The sequence below is a fragment of the Cupressus sempervirens genome, chromosome 7, assembly GCF_028749045.1.
Source record: "Cupressus sempervirens isolate cs-2001-9-10 chromosome 7, ASM2874904v1, whole genome shotgun sequence".
NCBI lineage: Eukaryota > Viridiplantae > Streptophyta > Pinopsida > Cupressales > Cupressaceae > Cupressus > Cupressus sempervirens.
This window is the reverse complement of record NC_143124.1, coordinates 557,644,761-557,670,406: the sequence shown is the minus strand read 5'-3', so window position 1 is coordinate 557,670,406 and position 25,646 is coordinate 557,644,761. Positions and strand designations below refer to the sequence as shown.

Below are 25,646 nucleotides of genomic sequence, written 5' to 3'. Positions count from 1 at the left end.
GTGATGTTTAAACTTTATAATAAAGAAAGGGATGCAAAACATCAATTCTAACATGCAACCAGAAGTCTACTTTCAAACTGGCAAAGAAGTTAGTGCATGTAGGGTTTCATAAGCCTCCCTTGACCTGCAAAAATTTCACAGAGTAAATAGTAAATACACACAACTCATATTTCCAACACGTGTTCTACAATTGATGGATTAGTTATTGATATTATAATGGAAAAAAAAATTCTATGCTATGCCTTTAATAAATTGATGAGTATGACGCCACAGTAGAAAAAATACATATGATACACCACTTTGTTTATTACAAACTTCTCATTTCTGGAACAATAATAATCACTAGGCAAGGGGACCAAAAACAACACAAGCAACTTTAAGTGATCCTCAACTAGCATGATATGTCCCAATTTGTTGACAATATCAAATCCCTTAAATTAGCAAACACTCCCTTGGCAAGGGATCCTACAAAGCATACAATCACCTCTAAGTTATGTTTGTACTAGAAAGGAGGATGCCAACACATTGTTATATTCTTGCAATTTTTTTCAAAGAATATAAATACTTTCTCTAATAGTACCAATCTTTTTTTATATGTGATAGATTAGGACAAGTTCTTTGCTTTGATGTTTGGATAGTTATTATTTATTGATCAATGTGGGACTCTAGCCTGGCCCACAAACAAGTGAAATCACAATCAGGGAACCTCATCCCCAGCACTAACACAACAAGAGCCAAGACCCATTCGCACAGTAGCCTAGCAAGGGAAAAGAGCCCACGAGGACACCAGCCTAGAAAGAATCTCATGCACAAGCCTGAGCACCAGTGGAACAACCAACATGAATGCCACAACAGTTCACAATCAGCCCAGTGGGGATCTGAACCTTGGTGGCAACATCAACAATGTCACAACTTACCCATCACCCTGCAATATGAACACCATCTTTGGCAAGTTTTTTTTGGTTTCATGGTAGTTGTCATAAATCGAAAAAACATTGGTGATGCTAGGAATATTAGATCATTCATGTAGGTTGTTAGTCTGTTACATGATAATTATTTGTTGCTGTGATATATTCATTTGTATTACTATTATGATTTATTAAAGCAACTCATTTAGGTTAGGGAGTTGTTACAACTTGCAATGACTTATTTTCTATAAGCTTTTATTATGCAGTTAGATATTTAACAATGTGCATTACATTTTATAAATCCTAATAATAAATACGAAATAGTTCCAAGCCTTCAATAATCAGATATTAGATGATTATAGAATTATAGTCATATTAAGCTAGAAGCTGTCATCAAACATTTCATTCAGATAGATTAGACAAAAGGTAACAATCCCAATACTCTTTAGAAATCAATCACTTACCAGGTGCCACGGATTTTTCATGGTGTGCAACTGGTCGTGTAGCCTACACTCGAAATAACCAAACATATATCAGAAAGATGACAAATCAGAACTCCAATATGAATGATAGATATCATTTTAGTTAGCTGCAAATTCAACGAAAATGTTTTTGGTCACCCATAGAAGTCCTTGAAAACAGAGTTAGTTATTGCCTGATCAGAAGCAACTCTTGAGGTATTTGACTTCGGAAGTAATGCCCGTGACTTCTGAGTTTTTTCACTACCTGGCACTCTATCAGAATCAGAATTTTCCTGGATTCAAATGTACAGGATGAAAGGTACATGTATATTAAAATTTCAGACTGAGATTCAATCTTTATATTGATCGCTTGCTAACCCATCTATTAAATGGAACTACAATATAGAAAACAGTGAATTTAGTGGTGAAGAATGACACCTTGGAAGACCTGTGTAACTGTAACGCAGCTTCAACTGCTTTGCTGCCACCAATAAATGCAGGATGAGAAGTATTAATATAGTCCATCTGAAAATCACATATGATAACAAAGTCACGTCTTTGAAATATGAAAAGGAAAAAAATAGTCTCCTTATCAGAAAGTATATGAATTATATAAAATCAGAAAACAGTTTTTTCAAACTGTCTGCCAAGAAATCAAGCTACACCAGACATTCAATCAAGGATAAATTATAAACAGGAAGAAAACCTCAAAAATAATCAGTAAAGGCAAATTAGCTTCCTTTTTATCAGTACCTCCATTTCAATTATGTGCTCAATCATAGTCTCAGCAGGAGCTAAACCTTGACGTAAAAAGCTTCCTACAACTTCTTCAATTCGTTTTTGTAAAATGGGAAACCGCTGTAGATCTACAGTCTCACAATGATGTGCTATCTGAACAAGAGTGATTCAATAAACTCAATGCAAGATGTTATATCAACAAGTAGCACAACATAAACTCATATGTCATTGAAGTCACAGATATTCATTGACTACCTTAACTAACTCATCATAAATAAACCGAGCACATTGAAGACTTGGATCTAATAAACGAGCAATTTGTTTCCGTACAAGAACCTCAAAAGGGATCTGCAAAATTACACAACCATTGAAAGGTTAATAATACTAATACGTTAAAACAAGAAACCTCATGGGTAAGGCGCAGCTTAATCAATTGCAGTGTACAGAAGTGTTTAAGGTCTAAATCTTATTCTTCCAAAAAACATAGAAACATACTTAGACGAAACAGGGAACACTTCAAAGTCATTTATATATGCAGATTCTGTTTTCCAATGCCATGTTCTGATTTGAGTACAATCGTACTATAGAAAAATCAAAGACAGATCAAGTTGCAAGATGGATAGCTATTTTAGAGAAATTAGGTGTTACAGATCTACCTTAAGACTTCCTGCATGTGATGCCCAAGCATTATGAAGGCTGTTAAATTTGATATGTAATGCAACTATCAGGAATGTCTTTGATGAACATTTCAGGACAGAAGGAGAAGATTTCAAAAGTATGGCATAAAGTTTTATGTTTAAATACTGAAGAATATTTACTGCTATGTGTAAATGTTGAATACAAAAATCGTACCTTTGAATCTACAAATTCCAACCACATCCCAAACCATACAAATAATTCTCAGTTCTTAATCAATTTTGCTTGCTCATGGACAAAAATGCATAAAATTAAAAAGTTGATCCACGTAAAATCATTACTAAGAGTTTCTTTTAATCCTTTGATAGTGATAGAATGTAAAAGAGTAGAAGATTTTGTATGGAAAAAGCATGGGTTTACCTCAGGTACAAAGAGAGCATTTTTGGCTCCAGTGGCATTTTGAATAGCTGTTCTAATATCCTCATCAGTTAAATGTTCACATGGATCCACTTCCTGTCATAAGATTATAGTGTATCACATTTTGTTGTCAAATAAGAACTGTGATCCTGAATTTAAGTAAATCGTCAACACTCTTCAAGACAGGAAAGAAAAAGTGTAGAATATTTCAATGGGACGATGAAATAGAATAACAATTTCCTATATACTTTTGTACACTTTATCAATCAAAAAAAGTAATGAAGAATACAATTGAAATCAAGCACCTCTAAGCTCTTCACAAAAATTGATTGAAATATATAATTAAGCCGTGCTCCTCCTGACAACTCTGCCATTGACATTTCTTCATTTTTTCCGTCTACAATTGAGGTAAATGCTACAGAATTGAAATAAAGCACATTAATACTCCTTCCTGTAGTTCCAAACTTGTTAAAATGCTATATTATATAGCAAGCTGATGTGTATTAAACCTCATGAACAATGCATTTTGTAACTTGTATACAATGAAATTGGGACAATTAACAGCACTTGAATTTGATATGATAAACAAATCACTTTCTAGCACTGACAAATAGCAATATTAATGTGTTAGCTTAATGAAGCTGATTTTGATATTACTTGAAGAGAATCCCAGCTTGAATGAACATATGCATTTGTTCAAGGAAACATACTTAAACAGATACCACAAGAAAAATAACAGCTCTAGGTTGTGCTTTAAGGAAATATGCATACATATACAATCACGATAAACTAAGTTTTGGAACTTGATAAGAATATAAAGGAGCTACTACACAAGTCTTGTTATTATAATAAAAAAATTCAGTCAACAAAGATGAAAAATGAACACAAAGAATTATTGCCAGAAGTTGAAAATGCAAAATGAGATGACAAGGTCAATGCCACAATAAATGGGACCTAAAAATGTTGCACGTGATAAGCAGTATATGCATTCTATTTTGAAACTAATTTTAGTTTCAAAATTAACTGTGTAATCGGTATATAATGTTGATTGCATTTATTTATTACAAGTATCTAAGGATCTGCTACAAATGTACTAAGCACTGCAATAATATTTGGTATGTGTGTTCCAAATGGTAGCAACCTCTTATTTATAACGAGAAAAGGATAAGAAAAGACATGTCCCTTCATGGGACATGTCTATTCGTTAATTTAATAATTAATATATATATTAATTTCTCTCAAGTAATAAACTTATATTGCATATGTAATTATATCTCATATATAATTATATATAGCCATAGTTTTATCCAACTAAAGCTACCAAACATCAACACTCCCTCTTAGCTAGGGAGCCCAGACAAATATTACACCACTGACAATCTTTAGGAATGACACATTAAGGAAATCTTTCCACTATTTTGATATGACATTTGGTATCATGAGCATTGGCCTTGAGAATATCAACATGTGATATTCACCAAATACTCTGAGTAATAGTATTCAAAATATCAACACTTGGTATTCACCATGTACTCAATAAGGTAATGGTCTGTAGAACGTCAACATACGATATTCACCATTTTGGTATCACAATTGAGAATTGGTCTCCAGAATATCAACATATGATATTCACCAGATACTCTTTGAGTAATGGCCTCTAGAATGAGATGCAAGATATTCACCAAGTACTGTGAGTAATGTGCTCCAGAACATCAAGTCATATGATATTCACCACGTACTCTGTGTAATGGCCTCTAGAACATTAATTTTCATAACATTCACCATATAGTCAAAAATGTTTATAAGGTATGTGCGCGCACATAATCATAATGATTGCCATATAAATATCCACCATGCAAAGTATAATCTACCATGACCTGCATAGACATTGTAAGATATCCATCATAATAGAAATCTAAGTTATTGTAAGATCGTCACCTTTCAATAACTTCTGCAAATACAAGTGACATCATTTGGAAGTCTTCACTTCCTCATGATGTACACAAGAGGTAGACCCATTAATCACATAGCCACAAGGTATATTCATTAATCACAGCCTGTTTGATTGCTACGATTTATTGATGAGTAGAGAATTTATCTCAACATGGTTTACTCCCTTTGAGTCAATATGATCGAGATTACCAAAGGTTGACTTAATCAAATCCTCTATCCGCTCCTTCAAACTAATGTGTTACTCCCCCTAAAATTGATATGATGAAGATTTTCAAAGATCAACTGAAACATATCCTCTATCCTCTCCTTTAGACGAATGTGTCAGACTCCATCTAAATCTGATATCTATCTCCCTTTTCGTGCAACAACATTCTCGAAGGAAGAGATTAAGACACATAGCTCTTATAATATACATAGAAAAACATATAAGAAAGATTTACAATATTAGGAACGTAATACTTAGAAATTGTGCTAAAAATTACTTATATTATGTAGTCAAAGGATAATGCCCTTCAAACAATACTTGATCCTCTTTAGCACGTAATAAAATAATGCTCCAACCGCCAAGCTCGTAGATGCATGATTAATTACATTCCTTATATCTTCCTCATAAATACCACCTATAAATAATAAGATAACAAATTTCCCAGTCTATATTCGCTTATCCTTATAATGAAACAGACAAATACTTACCTTTAATGTTACCTTGTATATTATTATTATTGCAAAGATTGTTGATGTCATCTTTGGTATGGTGTATTCCATAGCTTATGGTCTTCATTGGCACCATATTAATCCATACATAGCAGGTTGGGAAAATAGGGATTCAACGATCAAGAAGTAAATTTAAAGAGGGTCCTCCTTACCACTATGGTGCATGTGGTGACTTGCGGGATAAATCTTTGCAAACTTGTTTTCTTATACACTCCCCGATCTTCCCCTATCTTTGATGATAGCAGCACACTATAGCATGGGGTCAAACTATTTCATTAATGTTCGCTCTTCTCTTTTATTGTGCAGAATAGCATTCATTTTAAATTACACTCTTCTCCAACTTCTTCCATTTTTCAACGCAATGATAGGTGACCCAACACCTTCAATTCTTACAATATTTATGTCCAACCACATGAATTTATTCGCTGAGGGACTTTTTTTTGCATTTAGCGGGGCCCTTGTCTTGCATGGCAGACAGTCTAATATTTATTTGTTGCATTTTCCTCCTTTTACCCCCCCTGTGTGTTTGTAGTTACAACTCACACTTGTCATTAGATTTGTTGTAACAAGAATTTCACTTTTGTATTGAATGGCCCACGGTTAACTATGCACTCCCAAAGGTATCGATCGTAGCACTGGTAGATAATTGCATATAGTTCACAGAACCTGAGTTTCAATCAACATGTCTCATTACAACTCTTTTAAGTACAACCATATCCACGAAAACTGAAGAGATGCATACGAAATCCATAATGGTGGTTGTTTCTCATCTTGCTGATGATAAATACCAAACTATCCAAGAAAACATATCGTGTCCTCCATAATAAGGAACAATCATGGCCAAAATGAAGCAATTAAACCAAGTCATTAATGACACATCAATTACAAAGAAGACTATCAGGGAAGGTGTACAAGGAAATGGACCTAATTCAATCCCCTCTTCAACAGGCGTAACTAAAGCCAACTCATACTCTGAAATATATATTCAATTGACTATGTATGTTGAGATTGATCTTCAAAATTTATATATCAAACTGTCTGAATATCACCGTAACTGAGATTGCAGAATGTATATTAGATTGTCCAGTATAAATATTAATAAGCATTATAGGTATTTGTCTGAGTCTCGACAATCTGATATTTGTCTCCATATGTATTTATATTTCTCGACTATCTTATATCTGAGCTGTACCGATCTCCAATGTTATTTCTGACCTTGTTATTTATTGGCCTCTGCATGTGTATTGATCAATACGGTTAAATCTATTTGAATTATTGTGGTTTAAAGGCTTCTGCATCTCTTTGAATCATTTGTAGTGGTCCAAGAACTACTGGGCAGATATTCAAACAGAACCCACTGATAAACACATTCTACAACACTGATCAACATTGACATTCTAGTCTATGTTCAACAATCTGATATTGTTCTACCACTAGCAGTTTATCTCTAATCTCCTCCATGGGGTGTTTCTGTTTGAATCATGAATGTTTGACACATGAGACTATATTGTTTCCAAAACAACTAAAGAATTTGCAAGGGAGAGAGCCAACAACACTGCCATCAATTTTCAAATAATTTTTTAAATATTTTAATGTAGATCTTTGCAGTGGTTCATCTTCAATGCACAGGCGTCAGATCTTTTGCTTTGATACTATGTTAAGTTTCTAAGGATCTACCACAAATGTACTAAGCACTGCCATTATATTTGGTATGTGTGTTTCAAATGGTAGTGACCTCTTATTTATAATGAGAAAAGGATGAGAAAATACATGTTCCCTATTTGTTAATTTGATAATTAATATAATAGCAAAAATTATCATAGTTATATATATTAATTTCTCCCATGTAATAAACTTATATCTCATATGTAATTATATCTCATGTATAATAATATATAACCATAGTTTTATCCAACTGAATCTACCAAACATCAACATTTATTCACTATTAATCTTTAAAAATATAATAAATACAATTTATATCATATTATAATACTTAATCGTATTAGCCAATACATAGTTTCAAAATACATTCAATGTTGCTTCCTTTTAAACAAAAAGTATACTTTTTTAAAATAGAAAATGTAAAAAAAAATTAAAATGGAAAATTAATGGCCATTCACAATGTGTTTAGTGTTGCATGCCCATAAAAACATGAAATAGTTGTAACTAATTTAAAGATGATTTTTTTCAATAAATGGGTCTTCATTTTTATTTCTACTTTCCATTCTTTTCTATTTTTTTCTTTTATTAGACTATAGGTATGATGCAAGGAGGGTTGAGAATTAGGGCCAAAGGCTCACCTAATCACCAAGCAACCTTGCACAAACAAAAAAACAAGGAGAGAGATAGAATTGCTGAATCAATGTATTTCATTCATTAAACTTCATGCATGCCAAGTTGGCCTTCTCAATTGCAGCTAATACAATCAAATTCAATTACAAAACAAGATACTCTTCATGTATCCGAGATTCACGAATCGTGGCCTTCAATCTTTTCTCCCTCTAATTGCCCCCTGAACCTAGAACAAGATTCCCTATTTACACTAAACAAAACAACTTACAAAACTTTCTTGATTCGCATTGGAGAAAGCAATGACCCAAATATAGGTCCACATGCTTCCCAATGATGGATCCCTTTATTAAAATCGCGACAAGCATTAAACACACAAGTTGGTCATACAGCTAAGACCTCTCAGTGAGGCAAAGAGCTAGACAACACCGAGCAAGAGATCAACTAGGTGACAGAAGAACAAGACATCACCAAGCAGATACAACCACAGTGACCAAAGTCACTCAATGAACATAGAACTTCACATATAGAACAATCCAACTTGGTGAACGAACACAAAAATACTTCACCAAGCCAATTCCAAAACAGTTACCGAGCAGAACCACGATAATAGCCCAGCACATCTACCAAGTAGGATTGCTATAAAATCCCGAGATGCTCTTGCATCAAACACCCACGGTTGAAAAGAAACGATTCTCTGAATCATGACTAGGCCACAACCTGAGTTGAATCCAACTCAAATTGAGAAATCCATGTAGAACCTTCAATTGGTCTATTCCACTTCATCAAATATCCTATGTAGTCTTTTCCCTTTGTGCTTTTGCCAACCCTTTGCTCTAGAATTTGTTCAACTTCTTCTATCTGCTTCTTAGAATAATTGCTCGGTATTGTCACTTCTTCACCAAGTTCATGATAATTATACTGTTGGTCCCAACTAGTACTTGGGGGGGCAGGGCAGGTGGTGTGTGTGTATCAGTACCATCAACAACACAGGTTATTCTTCTGATTTCTCCTACTAACCTTAAAACAACCCACTTTGCTCCTCAAAATAAGATAAATGCAATAAGATAAAAATAAGTTAACTCACACATAAAAGCACTCATCAAGTAACACAAATATTTTGTACGCGGAAACCCTCGATGTAAGGATGAAAACTATGGTGGGGATAATGTACACACTAACCCTTGTAATGCATGTAAAGGGGTACCTTGTTAAGAGCTACAAATGATTCTTCTGGAAGCACATCCTGTAAGGAATGCCTACAACTTGTTAGGGTTACGAAAGCTTTGTTAAAAGCTACTTGGTGAGAGGATTTATAAATCTCCTTCTGAGAGACACCTTGTTAGAGGATTTTACTGAAAGCTTCATGACGAAGCTTGCCCTGTTAGAGGCTTACAAATAGATGCAATGGTAAGAAAGAATTCTAAATGTTTGATCTAGATGTGGCACTAGTTTTCCATCTAGATCTCTGCTCTGTTTTCTCTAAAGATGCACTTCTCTTCCTGCTCGCTTGGTTAGTACCCTTTTCTTACCTCTTCCTTGGTTGCCTGCAACAGTTCGTTATGGTTCTCTTATCTCTATAATGCACTTGCTTCAGCTCCTTTTTCTACCCTTTTTTTGATACTTGTCGATATATTCCATTCGATGTCAGGGCGCATTCTCTCATACTCCAATTATCCTACTCATTCTTGAATTCAAATTTTGAATCCCAAGCTTGCTCCATTCACAGAGAACCCATGAACCCTACGCCTAGGGTCTAGGCTAATAGAGTTGTCAATCTCTACATGAGCCAATCGTAACCTTCTGTCCTTGTTTACTTGCGTCGTTGGTCTTTTTATCTTCTATCACATCATTCGTGACTCATCATATTGGTGACTTGGATCAGTTGTAATCCATCTCTAATTCCTTATGCCAACGTGGGTGTGCCAGAGTGTATACAAGTGTGTTTCTTGACCGGTAACTCTGAACTTCTTTCTATTGTTGCTTCCTCTGACCAGTTGTCACATAATTTGCCAAATAGATGTTCTTGGTCATCAATGACAACACTCAACACTTCTCTTAGTCTTTATGTTGAAGATGCAAGTGAGGTCAACAATCTCGCCCTTTGACATTGATGGCAAAACATTATTTACCAACATGCCCACTCTTTGCAAAGCTAGATATCATGCCTCTACCTGTGCTAGTGAATGATGTCAATAGATGGATGTGGTCACATTTGTTAGAAGGTCCCCCTAATAGTGCTTGTCCCTTTATGTGTCATTTCGTTATACGTTTGTTGTGTTCTTGTTCTCCCTTGTTTCTTTCCTTTGCCTTCCTTGTGATATATTCTCCCCCTTTGATATGTCTTCCTTTGGTTCTCCATTTTCCTATGTATTTATTTTCATCCCCCTTTTTGTTTCTATTTTCTCTCTTTTGTATCTCTTCCCTTGTGTCTCATTCTCCCCCTTTTCGCATTCTCTCATTCTCCCCTTTTTGTCATCAATGACAAAGGTGATTATGCAGGACTATGAGCTGCTGAATATATCTTGATATTGACGCCATATGGTGGCAAGATGGGTGTCCCATGATGTTTTTGCATTTGTGAGAGCAATGATCTCACCTTTCATGTCTCCCAAGAGTGTTTCCAAGTCATTCATGGTGTTGCTTGGGAGTTGGTTGATGACTACTTTTGCTTTTGCAATTTGCATCTGGATGATGCCTGTCATCATGGATGGTTTGCATTGTACTTCCATAAGCCTGATAGTTCTCTTCTCCTACTCATTCTTGATCTCATGTATGAGTACAATGTTCCTCAAGTCTTGGACAAATAGTCAACAGTAGAGTCAATGACTACATTGTATGTATCTTTCAAATTTTGTAGTTCTTGTTGATCTTGCTAGAGTTTCTATTTCAAATCCGCAGATAGCATACGTGGATCTGATGTCTTCTTCATAATAGGGGCTGAGGCCTTTAAGGTTTCTTTCAGCTTTTCTATGTTTTCTTGTAGGGTGTTCCAGTTCTTATCCACTTGTTCTTGCAAAGTGTTCATTCTCTTGATCTTGATCTTGATCTTCTTCTCAGCCAATGTTTCTACATTTCCTTGGTCACCTTTTGCTTTGTCAACCAATGTGGAGAGTTGGTTGATAAGATCCACATTAGGATCATATTAAACATCAGAAGCTAGTTCTGCAATGATATTTATGTTGATTACTAGTGTGCTAGCTCGTTCTTCCTTCTTGATTTTTGCTTGCCTCTTTGGGTGTTGTTTGTACTCATTGATTTCATGTAGATTCATGTCTTTAATCTTTTCTTACTTTTCAGCTATGAGTGCATCCAATTCTGCCTTTCTCTTGGCTAGTCCCACAAATTCTCCTTCATCTTTGGAGCTTGAGGATGATGAGGACGATGAAGATGAGGACGACAATGTTGTTATGTGCCTGATTGGCTTTCTCTTCTTCTTAGCGTATCCTCCACCTGTCGTTCTAGATATGTTTGGTGCTCTCTTTCTGCTTTCTTGTATATAGGTTTTACTTTCTAATACACTTAATGAAGATGCAAGTCTCGTCGCTATACCTTGTCCTTCTCCCTGTAGTTCTACCTCCTCTTCACTTTTCTTGATTGGGAATTCTATATCCTCGTCAAATTTCGTGGATTCCTCATCTAGAGATTCTTCGTCTGGTATCTATACCAGTACAGGTGATCCACTCTTATCATCATCATCTTTCTCTGATGATGAGTCAACATATATGGTCACAATCTAGATTGTTTCGTCAATATTTGGTTGAGTCATGCCTTGTGGCAACTTAGCTTTCTCCTATGTGTTCTTCTCGTTAATGCGGGTAACCGATGGGGTATCTCCCAATTGTTCTTGGTTTTTTTTGTTTCGGATCTTTCTGCTTCAGTACCCTTTAATGTAGTGCACTCCTAAGTCATACTGTTCATTTGTTGTTCTTTTCCTTGAGGTATGTCTTGCTCTTGTTGAGGACTAGGAGTTTCCTCACTTCTTCCTTCTTTCCTTTTTGTTCCAATTCCAACATTGGTTGTTGCCTCTATTGGTTTGGTCTTGTCTATTCCCTTAACCTTTTGACCGATTGTTCCAACTTTGCCTTTTGGCACTTGATTTCTCTTCAAGTAGGTGCCCATGTATGGAGTGATTCCCTTCAGATGTTGGCTTATAGTAGCTTGGGTTTGATTCATTCGACCCGTTATAAGGTCTATTATATCCCTAGTGCTATTATACTTTCCTTTGTATATTGCTATTAATGTCTTCTTTTGAGACTCGTTCATCTTCGGTCTCAACTTGATTAGTAAGTCTTCCACCATTTTCTCATAATCTTTTACTCCTGTACTCCATTTATCATTTAGGATCTTTCTCAAGTCTCTGGGCAATTGCAACCTGACATCATGTAGTCTTATTTCTATTGATCTTATGCTGCTTAACACAACATTTGTAGCTTTTGCTTTGTTTTCCTTAGAAAACCTTGCAAATCTATTCTTCAATATGGTATAATCATGGTTCTTTACAATTGTACTCACAACTACACCAATGGGAATTGATTTAGATTTCTTCTTACCCTTTCGTGGTGTTGATGATGCTTCTGCTCCCTCTTCTTTAGTAGCTTGCATGATCACAACTGCTCTTGTTGCGTCATCGTCTGATTTCGATTCTTCAATTTCTAGATCTTCCAGGGACAGTTCTTCTCTCTCCAGTGCTTGGCTCCTTGTTACTCTGTGTGGTGTGGACTTTTGTATAGCCTTTTGCTTCATAAGTGACCTTTTTCTTATTTCTGCACAAGTATTTCATTTGAGGCTAATAGCTTCTCTATGTAGAGCCTAGCCTCCTCATCTCTTACCTCATATCCAAAGAGTGTTAGCCATAGGACTCTTGGTTTTTCCGAGCACACAATGCACTTGTCCATGCTTGTTAGAAAGAAAATCTTGTCCTGGTAACTTTCCGCCAAACTTGTGGGTATCCTTTCTCTTTGATTCATCTCTACTTGGAAGTTCTTGAAATACTCCCACACCATGGCTTTTCCCTTACCTTCCAACCTTCTATATAATTCTCCTATTTGAGTCATGATCGGTTGATCTTCACTCCATTTGATGTTCGGGATCCAAGAAATTTTGCCTTAAGATAGAAAAAGATACATACCAGTATGGATCCAAACCTTAGTGTCAGATTCTAATGATCATTCATTATCTTCCCAATGTTTTCCAAAATCTCCCTATGAGTATATCCACATAGATCAACCCTTGATTTGTTATGGATGATCTGAACTACTCCGTAAGCAATGTTGCTTGGAACATAGATGCTCTTACTGGTGTGGCACAACTTATAGCCTAACACCATGGCTGCAAACCTCGATCTAGGGCTCGGAATGTCACCAATGATACATCCCATTCCATCTTGTGTTGTTTTTCCTCCAGTCAATGAAGTTGCTTGCCTTTGCATGACAACATTCATCGATAGATCTACGCAAGATGTGTTAAACCCAGTTACCCTTTCGATTAGGGTTTTAGTGATCTTGTAAGGTTGGTCTAACCACACAAATTGTTTGTGAATTCTACAAAGAACAAATCTTACCCATTCCTCATGGAAGAAACTGGGTATCTCCACCGCTCTACTCGGCGTGGACTACATTAGATCTTTGTGTTCTTTCAATGAACCTTATGAGCAGAATGTGTCCTACAGCTTCCTTACTTCATTGTCGCCAATATCTTGCATCTCGACTTCCAGGTAGGCACTCGCATCTTCTATGAGTAAGACATCATCGTGCAAAGATGACAACGCGTTTTCGTCATCAACGTCTTTCCCTCTTGCTATGATTCCTTCGTATTCTGGGTGACTGATTTGCATGTTGTCAATCAAATTCACGTTGTTGATTTCTTCTACCATTATTTCACTTAATTTAGGACTTTTACTATGTAGAACTGTAAAAATCTCTTCTTGCAAGTGATTCTCTTCACTTTTGAGCTTTTAGGGTTTCACAATATCAAAGCACAAGTGTTTTCACAATGCAAAGTAGCAAATGACTCGATTCTTGTATTTATGTCACAAGACTTGTACCGTTAGGGTTACAACAGTCGACAAAAGCTTTACCTATCATGGGACATCTGGCATTAATGCTTTGAGTCATTCTGCAACGATTACTTCTTCACTGCCTTGATCAACATGCTACACATTCTTTCAGCATCTACACTTCTTCCAAAACATTATTATCGGTTTTAAATTGGGGAACCAGTTTCCAGTTGTTACCTTCGTTTGCTAAGCCCTCTACGCTTAATAATCTTAGTTAGTTTGTGAAGTCTCACCACTGACCGATGAGCTTACCACCTCTTCTAGCTTTGCTTCAGCCACTTCACTCTTCTTCATCCACTTGGTGGTGAAGGCTTTCTCCAATTGTTCGAGGGTCATGGTCTTCTCCTTTTTGACCAGGGACTTGCTACATTGTTTCCTACTACATCTGCAGTCCCTTGCATGATGACCTATCTTGTGGCAAATGTAGGTCATTCTGGTACCATTCCATGGTCCGGTGTTGGTTCTTGGGTTCATCCTCATCTTGCATTGAGTTGTTGGATGACCTTCATTTCCACAGGTCATACAAACCGATGTGGAAAACTTGTCCCTTCAAACGGAACTCATTGCCTTAGGAGACCTTTGATTGTCTCGAGCTCTGGTTTGGCAATCTTTTGCTCTATGTCCATATTTGTTGCAATAGTAGCAACGTCCATCAATTCTTATCTCATTAAAATAAGATATACAGTGTTGTGTAGTGTGGCCATAGAGATGGCAGTTGTTACAGTACCCTTCATAGGTACACTATTAAATAGGTGTAATCTACTTGAACCAACACATACCATTTATGTGTCCTTTCTTACCACAAAAACTGGAGGTGGGTTTAGCACTACCCTTACCTTTCAAAGACGTGCTTCCTGACCTCCCATTGTTCAAGTTCTTTGCTCCAGAGGTCTCTCCTTCCTCGGTCTTGTTGGCAGCTTGGTAACCAACACTGGATGTACTTTTGTTTCTTCTCTGAGCCTTCAGTTGCTCATCAATCTTTTTGAATACTTCTCAACTCTTCAGTGAGCTTGAGCACTTGTTGGGTTGGTTCCATAAACTGTTCCATGTTTTATTTCCAGCTCACCCACTCTCCTTGCTGCTGCAATGGCTTCATCTCTTTTTAGGATGGCAGCATCTCTCTCTACTTGATCTTCGATAACCTCTCTAGTTAGCTCTTCCTTTTCTTTTCTCAGTCGGGTTGTCGTCTCCCTCAGTTGTTCTATTTCATTGGCTTTCTCTGAGTCCTCAAAGCCACTATGTTGATGTTCAATGACTTCTTGACTTTCGCTAGGTTTTTGCAATAGCTTCCTCCATTTCGCTAAGGACTTTCTTAGCTTCTCCTTCAGTTCTTCAATGGTGTCCGGGGCTTCTTCCAGTTGCCTTCATAATGATGCCAATGGATCTTCCCTCAAGTTGCTAGACTAGTTGTCACAAAGATATGTGCTCTAATACCAATTGTTGGTCCCAACCAGCACTAAGAGGGGCAGTGATTTAGTATTGTTACCAACACAGGTTATTCTTAATATTCCTCCTACTAACCTTAACACAACCCACTTTATTCCAAGAAATAAGATATATGCAGTAAGATAAAAACAAGTTCACTCACACACAAAAGCATTCATCAAGTTACAGATATTTTGTACATGGAAACCCTTGATGTGAGGATGAAAACCATGGTGGGGCTAATGTACCTTCTAACCCTTATAATGCATGTAAAGGGGTGCCTTGTTAAGAGCTACAAATGCTTCTTCTGAAAGCGCATCCTATTAAGAATGTCTACAACCTATTAGGGTTACGAAAACTTTGTTAAAAGCTACCTGGTTAGAGGAGTTACAAATCTCCTTTTGAGAGACACCTTGTTAGAGGATTTTACTGAAAGTTTCCTAACAAAGCTTACCTTATTTGAGGTTTACAAATAGATACAATGATAAGAAAGCATACTAAGTGTTTGATCTAGATGCAGCACTAGTTTTCCATGTAGATCTTTGCTCTATTTCCTCTGAAGATTCACTTATCTTCCTGCTCGCTTGGTGAGTACCCTTTTCTCACCTCTTACTTGATTGCCTGCAGCAGTTTGTCACAGTTCTCTTCTCTCTATACTGCACTTGCTTCAGCTCCTTTTTCTATCATTTTTTTAATACTTGTGATAAAATTACTGTCATTGATGGCAAAGGTGCAAACAATAATCACCATTGATCATTATACAAATATTAAAAGAGATTATGTTTATGATACAATAGTTACTTCATTGTGCATTTGTAAGATGAAAAGAAATCTTAGATATATTGAAAGATGTATGGAAAGAAACAGGGGAGATGAATATTGCCAAAGGAATGAAGATACAATAAACAGCTGAATATATTTAATGTGAAGTAAGCATGATACGAAAAATATAAAGTATGTTATTACCATAAAAATGTGGAATAAGTAATGATATAAGCAAGTGGGACAAGACAAGCCAATGATTATATAATGTGTAATAAGCAAACTCCTTTATTATTATTCATATAAAAGATAGAGAAGTGCAGCAGTGAAAGTATAAATGATAGCAGTTATTTGTTAAAGGAAGTCCTGTATGTATACAGGTTATTAAACTTTGAAGGCATCGGGTTCATTTATAGTTTATTATGGCTAAGATGGTGAACCCAAAACATGAGAGATTAGACCTACAGCAGAAATGACATGGTCCAAGGAATTACAGTCATATTTGCTACAAACTGCCACCTTAATATGTTAGATGGATTCAAAGATCATAAAGCTATGTAAAAATGGCAAAGCAAGGTTATCGGGAGTTTTCGAGGATTGATAGATGACATGTCTTCTGCGATAATAAGAAAATATAGATTGATATATCTCTTCAGTCCACTAAAGAGAGACGACTTTCAGAATGGTTAGAAAATGGAATGATAATGAACAAGAGTTGAGTCAAATCTGAACAGAGTTAAATCTACAGTCACAATGATGTTAAAAACTGAGAGTGATAATATTAAAGGAGTCATTCTATAAACGTTGAATACCATGTGAACAATGTAATGGCAAAAGAGAAATGTTTACAGACCTTATGATATCAGAACATATTAAATTTGAATAATCATCACAGCAGCGATATTAGACTACTCTAGATATCATGTTGCTGGAGTTTCAAAAGATGTATGAACATAAAGTTGTTAAAAGAAATATGAATGGAAGAGTTAAACATCTATATTAAAAAGACAAAAGCAAAGTGATACCACACTTTAAAAGAACCATGTGTAAGCGGCAATCATGGTGTAAGCAAGCAAGAATTCTTTTAGACCCACAAATCTGTCTTGAAGTTGTTCTTTCTTTACCAACGTAGAACACTGGTGAGCCAAAAAAGAGATTGAGTACTATGCCAACACAACAAATGATATCTAATATGGATCATATATATTGAAAATAAAAAGGAGGGTGTTGAATATGTATTATATGGCTTCATCTTTATGCAGCGTCAGATGTAAGCATGGTGACATCGGAAGTTGAACATAGGAATCAACGGCAATGAACAATAATATCAATTAAACTATCATTTGAAAACAATGTGATAAATAATGAGACTCTTTGTACAGGAGCCATCCGGACTTTGGAAGACAAACAGAGTTGAAAAGATTAGTCAAAGATGAATTGATTGCATAGTGCCAACAAATATACAAATAGCAGTGGAGGGCTTGAAAAAGTTCACAAAGAGCATAGAGGAATATGGGAAGACACAACATCAATATCGATAAGAACGAGGATATCAAAAACCAAGTACAGTTAATGAAGTCAGCATAATATATGGCGGATGGAAGACATAAAGTGGTGATATGAATATATAAAAGAATGATGGACAAAAATTAGTAGTTAAGAGCCTACGATGTGCAAAGAAGCCAAATTAAAGATGAAAAAAAAACAATAATAAGATATACAGTGCCGCTGAGAGTTGGACTGAATACAGACACATCAGACCAAGATTTACTATGATGATTCACGACAGTAGTTATTATTTACAGATTGATATTTAAAAAAGATCATCATCGAACTATGAAAGATAATGTCGATTACAATTAAGGATGAAAGATTAATTATAAACTTTTAGTTGTTTGAAAGGGACATGATCCTTACTGCTGAAAGGTAACATCTCTTTTAAAATCAAATATAAATATAGATCATTTGCAAAGATGGAGGAGAAGTTCCAGATATAATAAGCGAATAAAAAAGGAAATATATAATCAGCTTTTTATTCTGATATATATTCATATAGAAGAGGTGAGAAGTATGTGAGCAGCAGAAAATAATATAAGGTTATCTTTAAAGAAAAGGAATGTGTGATGAAGAATTAAAAGTGAGTGGAGTCAGTGATGAAGCAAGAGAGAGGAAGTGTAGAAAGGGGAGGAAAGGATATATATATATATATATATATATATATATATATATATATATATAGAGAGAGAGAGAGAGAGAGAGATTCCTATCTAATATATATATATATATATATATTTATCATATAGAAAATAGAAAGTTTAAGAAGACTAAAAAGAATATATAATCATATCCAAGTGGTGTGGATAAAATAACATATATCTTCATTAAAAGCAGACTTCAAGGTATAAGAGTGTATATATTCATATAGTGATAAAAGGAGAGAATTTGAGCAATACAAGAATCCATCATCAATTGCAGACAAGCAACATTGCCAAGGTGGAGAATCAGTTTGTGAGCAGTAGGTTGGTGCTCACGAAGACAGCAGTGGAGGTTGGTGCTTCCAGTAGATCGGAGCCTACCAAGTGTGGGAGTTGGAGCTTCCAATGAGTTGGTGGTCATAAATATAGAGGTCGTGGCCTCTAGTAGGTTGGAGCCTACAAACCATTGTAAAAGAACAAGTTTATATAAAGAAAGCATTTATTTGCCAAGGTTTTCTCCAGCAATGGGTTTCCACGTAAATCTTGTGTTATTGTCTTAGTTACCGGATTCACATGTCGAACACCAGATCCAAATTCAGGTCCGAATCCGCAAATGGATCTGGGCAGAATCCGTGATCTTGCCTATGGATCCACGGCCTGCGGATCGTGATGGATCCACATGCAAGATCGATGATCTTGCTCGGATCCTCAAGGACCCACCGCGAATCCGCATGAAAGGGAGCATAAAAAAGGTAAAAAATGGGCCCAATGAAATTTTGTAATAATTTTTTTTGGTCCAAACCCTAAAAACGACCCTTTAAGTCATTATGCAAGTTCATTTACACTCACATTTGCTCTCTCATAGTTGCTAATTTGAAGTAAAGTGTTTGGATTCGAAGGAGATCGGTTGTGGAGCTCCAAATACCTTGCAAGAAGTGTTTAATGTATGCATTTCAACCATATTCTTGAGTTTTTTCATAGATTATTGATTTATTTCTAGTTTTCCAAAATTTTCAAGTTTTGTGTAAGCGTGAAGCATGGTTTTCTTTTATTTTTTTTCTAGATTGCAAGAATAGAACAATGAGTAGTTAAGGCTCAATGGGTGGGGTTGGATCACCAAGCTTCAAAATTGATAAGGGGTGTCCTTTATGGAGACACACAACAAGAGTCACACTATGTCCTGGGGGTGGGGCATACATATGGAAATGTAATTATTGCAATATACAACATAGAAGCTCTTATTCCTGAGTGAAACTACATTTTTTGTGCCCTGCAAGTGAAGGAATTAACATGTGTTAGGGTAGTGGGGAAGATAAGAAGGGATTACCAACTGCACAAATAGCAACATTAGCAAAAGAGCAAGAAGATGTTGATAGAGCAGTTGCAAAAGCAAAATGTGGTGCTTCCAAAAGAACAAATACACCAGCACCACCATCCAATCAAACAAGCACAAGAACACATCCTTTTTTTCCTATACCAACTACAAATGATGAAGATGCAGACCCATCTCCACTCACCCACAAGAGTGGCCCACTAGATAGGGCATTCCAAAATGAAATGAGAGACATTGTTGATCACAAAATTGGACATTTAATTGCAAATGGTGTTTCATTTAATTTTGTCAGATCACCTTATTTTGGAGAGATGGTGCAAGCAATAAATGAAGCACCCTGTGGTTACAGACCACCTGGTTATGAGAATTGCACACTACCATATTATATGATGAGAGAAAATCTGTAGAGGCTGAAATTCAACCCATTAGAGATACTTGGGTTCAACCGAGTGTGTCTATTATTTCAGATGGGTGGAAAGATTGTAGAAATCGTCCATGGATCAATGTTATTGTTGTATGCCCTAAGGGGGCAATGTTCTTGAAGGCAGTTGATTGTGAACAGCAAGTGAAAGATTTAGAATTTATTTCACGCATTCTCATTGATGTCATAGAGTCAATGGATCCTGATAATGTTGTCCAAGAGGTCATGGACATTGCAAAAGTTTGCAAGGCTGCAAGGATAATTGTACAGTCTAGATATGATCATATCTTTTGGTGTGATGACCCTCGAATAGTGCATATCTGTGAATATAAATTGTACCTTTGTAAATTAATATATTAAAAAAAAAATTAATTGTACCTTGTGATTTAATATATCAAAAGCAATTATACCTTTGTAATTTATCATTGTAATATATCAAGAATTATCATAATTTAAAATGTTTTTCTTTGTTTAAAATATATTAAAATTTTCATAAAATAATATTATTATATAATATATATATGTTATATATATTATAATCACAATATTTAAATAATATTATCATATATATAATATAAATTATAAAATATATATAATTAAATAGTATATATAATATTATATGTATTATATTATATATATATATATATGATAATATATATTATATTATATATTTACTGAACCGATCAATTAAAAATATATATAAAAAAAAGAAAAAAACATGTTATTGGACAGTCACCCCTTACGGCGTGACTGAATCGCAGCCAAAGGCTACAACCAGTCACACCATAAGGTGTGACTGAGGGAGGAGATGTGACTCCCTCTCCCTCCCGCCTATTAAAGCAAATAAACAAGCGCCACGGTGGAAAACCAGAAAAGAGTAGATTCGAATAGAGATTTTGGCATGATAAAAGGTAAAGGATGTAAATATTATATATAATTTCTATTAAATGTTACCTCTCTTCAGTAATTTCTTCTGTATCCTAATTATATCATTTTTTAGTCTGAATTCTATAGAGGATGAATATAGTATTCATTAGAGATAGTTTTCAGAAATGAAGTTGAGAATCCATAGTGGATGAGTGTAAAGCTCTTCAAAAATGGATCTCAAAAATTTTAGGGGGGCTATCAGTGATTGTCATGGTCACCATAGTCTCAAGGTTCATACCCAAATTTAGGCAGATATGGTTACCATACAAAATGAACTATTTAGTCATTAGAGATGGATTCCTATTTGAGGGAGATTGAAGGAACTTATGGATTCCCCAAACTCCCGTAGGCAATATATATACTGAAACCAGTCATGTGCATATGCGTAGGCTTGGATAACGGTGTCCGTATCCAAGAGATCTTGGATTAGTGCTCTATGGAAAGACGGCATGATGCCCGACATAGAGGCAATCCTAGGATCCATTCCCCTTACTAGCTTAAATAGGTTATATTTTATTTGATGCTATGCTATACTAATACTGGTTTTGCAGGTAATTTGTGAGGAGAATATCCAGGGACATTACAATGGTATCAGAACATAATCTCGCCAACCTATGGATTACAATTTATGCAAACGTACCAACGTACCACAAGGAGAAAAGCAATGGCAGAACAACTAGCCCAAGCATTAAGAAATTTCATGGAACAAACTAATGAATGATTTGAGAGGACAAATCAATTAATACTCCAAGCCATTCAAAACATGAGCAATAGTAATCAAACGGAAAGAGCCACTCCAGTTTCAAGAGATAATCTAATCACTCTGAGAATGAGCACTAAACTCAAAACTCTTCCCTTAGACCTACACTACCATCATTCCTCCCACGGAAGAGCCTATTATCAAAGAAGGGGAACCAGTCACAAATAGTGTGGAAGAACTAACTCAAATGTATGCAAGGCTAGAACCTGAGATCCAAAGGATTATTCCTTTTAAAGAATACTACGAAACCAAAATTCTAGCCAACCACCACAAACGTAGAAATCAAGGAGGAAGAGACCTCCACACCAAGATAGGCAAAATGACACTACCATACTTTGATGGTTTTGGGAAAGAGACAGCACAAGCTTGGGTACAAAAACTTGATACTTACCTATCCCTCAACCCTATAACAGAGGAAAATGCCATTAAATTTGCAATAATCCATCTAACCGGAGAAGCCCATAACTAGTGGCATCATGGTATTATCACTTTAGGACACAAGAGTATAACTGCTTATGGTGAATTTACACAAAAACTCATCTGTAGATTCGACCAAAAAGAATCAGAATGGTATTTTCAAGAATTAACCCACCTCAAGCAAATTGGGATAGTTGAAGAGTTTGCCAACAAATTTCAAAGCCTATCATTCATGGTTCCTAACATATCTCAAAGGAGAAGGGTCTATATGTTCATTGAAGGTCTTAAGGAGCATATCAAGATTAGGGTGAAGCCTTTCGAACCTCAAACACTAGAAGAAGCCATCCGAAAAGAAAAAATGACAAAATATGATACTTCAAAAGAAAAAAGAAAAATCAGTCCCCCAAGAACAAATCGAAATGAAGGACCAAAAAGGGAACAAACAAAATGCTTTCTTTGTCAACAACCATGGGATAAAGGCCATCGATGTAAAGAAAGGCGCAAATTTATTAAGAAGGGACTATGTTTCAAGTGTAAGGAACTATGGACTAAGGAGCACCAATGTAAAAGAGGGCAAATGAATAATCTGGAGGAAACATTCAATGAAGGATCTACAAAAAGAGCTAGAGTGGAGAATCCCGAGCATGGGACATTAGTTGTCATCACTCAAGGAAATGAGAACTGGCCTTTCCGACTTAAAGGAATTGTTAAAGGACAGAAGGTGACCACCTTGGTGGATACAAGAGCCTCGCACGATTTTATCAGCCAGCAACTTGTAGATAGACGAAAGATAGCCACTCAAGAGTTCAAGGGATTTGAAGTAATCATGGGCAATGGCACCATGGACCGATGTACCAAAATTACTCCATAGTTAGAAATCAGGATAGGAGATCATATTATCAAGAGAAACTTCTTTGTGGTCAAACTAAAAAACGACTTCATTCTAGGAATGCCATGGATAAATTCCTTGGGAAGATTTACCATGGACAACCCAAACCTTGAGAAATGTTTGCAACACTAAGGGAAGGAAGTAATATTAAAAGGAAAACCCAACGGCTCTCCAAAAATGGTATCATGTAACAGAATGAAAAATATACTTCGGCACAATCAAGGAGAATGGATAGCTCAATGTATGATCCTTGATGAATCCTCCACCCATTACCAAACTACACATATCAACATTCAACCCATACTTACGAAGCATAAGAGGGTCTTTGAAGATATTCCAGCAGGACTACCCCCAAAAAGAGGATTTGAACATTCAATTGAATTAGAAGACGAAGCAAAGCCTGTAATCACCACTCCTTATCCCCACCCTCATAAATTTAAAGAAGAAATTGAAAAAACCATTAAGGAATTATTGGAAATGGGACATATTCAACCTAGCAGCAGTCCTTCTGCTTCATCAGTAGTCCTTGTAAAAAAGAAAGATGGAACAATGAGAATGTGTATAGATTATCGATCCCTAAATAAAAAGACAATTAAAAATAGATATCCTATTCCTAGAATTGATGAGCTAATGGATGAATTACATGGGGCCAGACACTTCTCAAAAATTGATCTAAGATCAGGGTATCACCAAATTAGGATGAGGAAGGAAGATGTTTCCAAAACAGCCTTCCGTTGTCATTATGGCCATTTTGAATTCCTAGTTCTTCCTTTTGGCCTTACTAATGCACCTGCAACCTTCCAATTTTGTATGAACCATATCTTTTGTCAACAACTAAGGAAATTTTTACTCATTTTTTTTATGACATTCTCATTTACAGTAGGGCATGGGAAGAACATCTCAAACACATTGAGGAAGTTTTAACCATCTTAGAAACTGAGTCCCTATATGCGAAATTATCAAAGTGCAAATTTGGGCTTTGAAGAAATCATTTATTTAGGGCACAAAATCAACAAGGAAGGAGTAAACGTAGATGAAGAAAAAATTAAGGCAATCTGAGAGTGGCAAACTCCTAAAAACTTAACACAACTTAGAGGATTTGTTGGATTATGCAACTATTATCGACGTTTTGTGAAAGGATTTTCAAAAATTGCCGCACCACTCACGGACCTAACCAAAAAGGGAGCTTTCACCTGGAATGAGATGGCCCAATCAGCCTTCAAACAACTTAAAATAACCACGAGCTCCTACCCGGTGTTAGTTATTCCTAATTTTTCCATATCCTTTGAACTATAGTGTGATTCTTCCAGTGAAGGGATTGGAGTTGTACTCGTGCAGAGGAAACACCCCATAGCTTTTGAAAGACTCAAACTTACAGAGGCAGAAAGACTCTATTATATTTATGACAAAGAAATGTTGGCTATAATGCATGCCTTAGTCAAATTTCGTCAATATTTAGTTTGCGGGAAGTTCATGGTGAAAACAGATCATAACAGCCTACATTTCTTTTTGAGCCAAAGAGACCTTAATGATACACAGCAAAAGTAGGTGAGTAAAATACAAGCTTATGATTTCGATATGAACTATATGAAGGGAGCAAATAATGGAGTCGTCAATGCACTTTCCAGAAAGGTTCACCTTAACACCATCACCAACATTTCTAAAGATTGGAAGGAAGGGATTATCAGGGAGTATGACCAAGATTCACAGGCTCAAGAAATCATTAAAGGCAACCTACCTAATGAAGATTATAAAATTAGAGATAATCCCATATATTACAAGGGAAGAGTGATGCTTTCCCCCCACTCCCAATTTAAAGATAAAATACTTTAAAAATTTCATGATAAACCCTTAGCAAGACATCAAGGATACTATAAGACATATAAGCACATCATAGAAAGATATTTTTGGAAAAATCAAAAATTTGATGTAAGAAAATATGTGCAAGAATGTTTGATATGTCAGCGTAATAAGAATGAACTCACCCATCCAGCCAGGTTACTTCAACCATTACCCATTTCTCATCAGAAGTGAGAAAGTATATCAATGGACTTCATAACAAGTTTGCCAAAAACTCAAGGAAAGGATGGTATCTTTGTAATAGTGGACAGGCTTACTAAGTATGCACATTTCTTTGCAGTTTCATCCGAATTTAATGCATATCAGGTTGTTGAAGTTTTTTTTTTAAGAAGTTTTCCGACTTCATGGACTGCCCCTCAACATTATCAGTGACAAAGTTAGTAAATTCATTAGTAAATTCAGGCAAGAACTCTTCAGATTGGTTGGGACATCCTTAACACCTAGCACAAGTTACCACCCCCAAACACATGGACAGACAGA

At 35.8% G+C, this 25,646-nt stretch overlaps 1 protein-coding gene across 2 annotated transcripts in view; it reads right to left on the bottom strand.

The window, feature by feature from the left end:
• LOC149547990 (dynamin-related protein 3B-like) overlaps positions 1–25,646 on the bottom strand; it is a 113,850-nt gene that overhangs the window by 21,471 nt on the left and 66,733 nt on the right. Inside the window, exons 10-16 of one of the 2 annotated variants that reach the window (XM_089792021.1) lie at positions 3,466–3,575; positions 3,164–3,256; positions 2,363–2,455; positions 2,123–2,260; positions 1,808–1,894; positions 1,564–1,662; positions 1,373–1,415 (exon numbers count right to left, since the gene is read on the bottom strand). In XM_089792021.1, coding sequence (XP_089648147.1) covers positions 1,373–1,415; positions 1,564–1,662; positions 1,808–1,894; positions 2,123–2,260; positions 2,363–2,455; positions 3,164–3,256; positions 3,466–3,575 — 663 coding nt within the window. The remainder of the gene's footprint in view (positions 1–1,372; positions 1,416–1,563; positions 1,663–1,807; positions 1,895–2,122; positions 2,261–2,362; positions 2,456–3,163; positions 3,257–3,465; positions 3,576–25,646) is intronic. The other variant, XM_089792022.1, reaches the window with a different exon arrangement.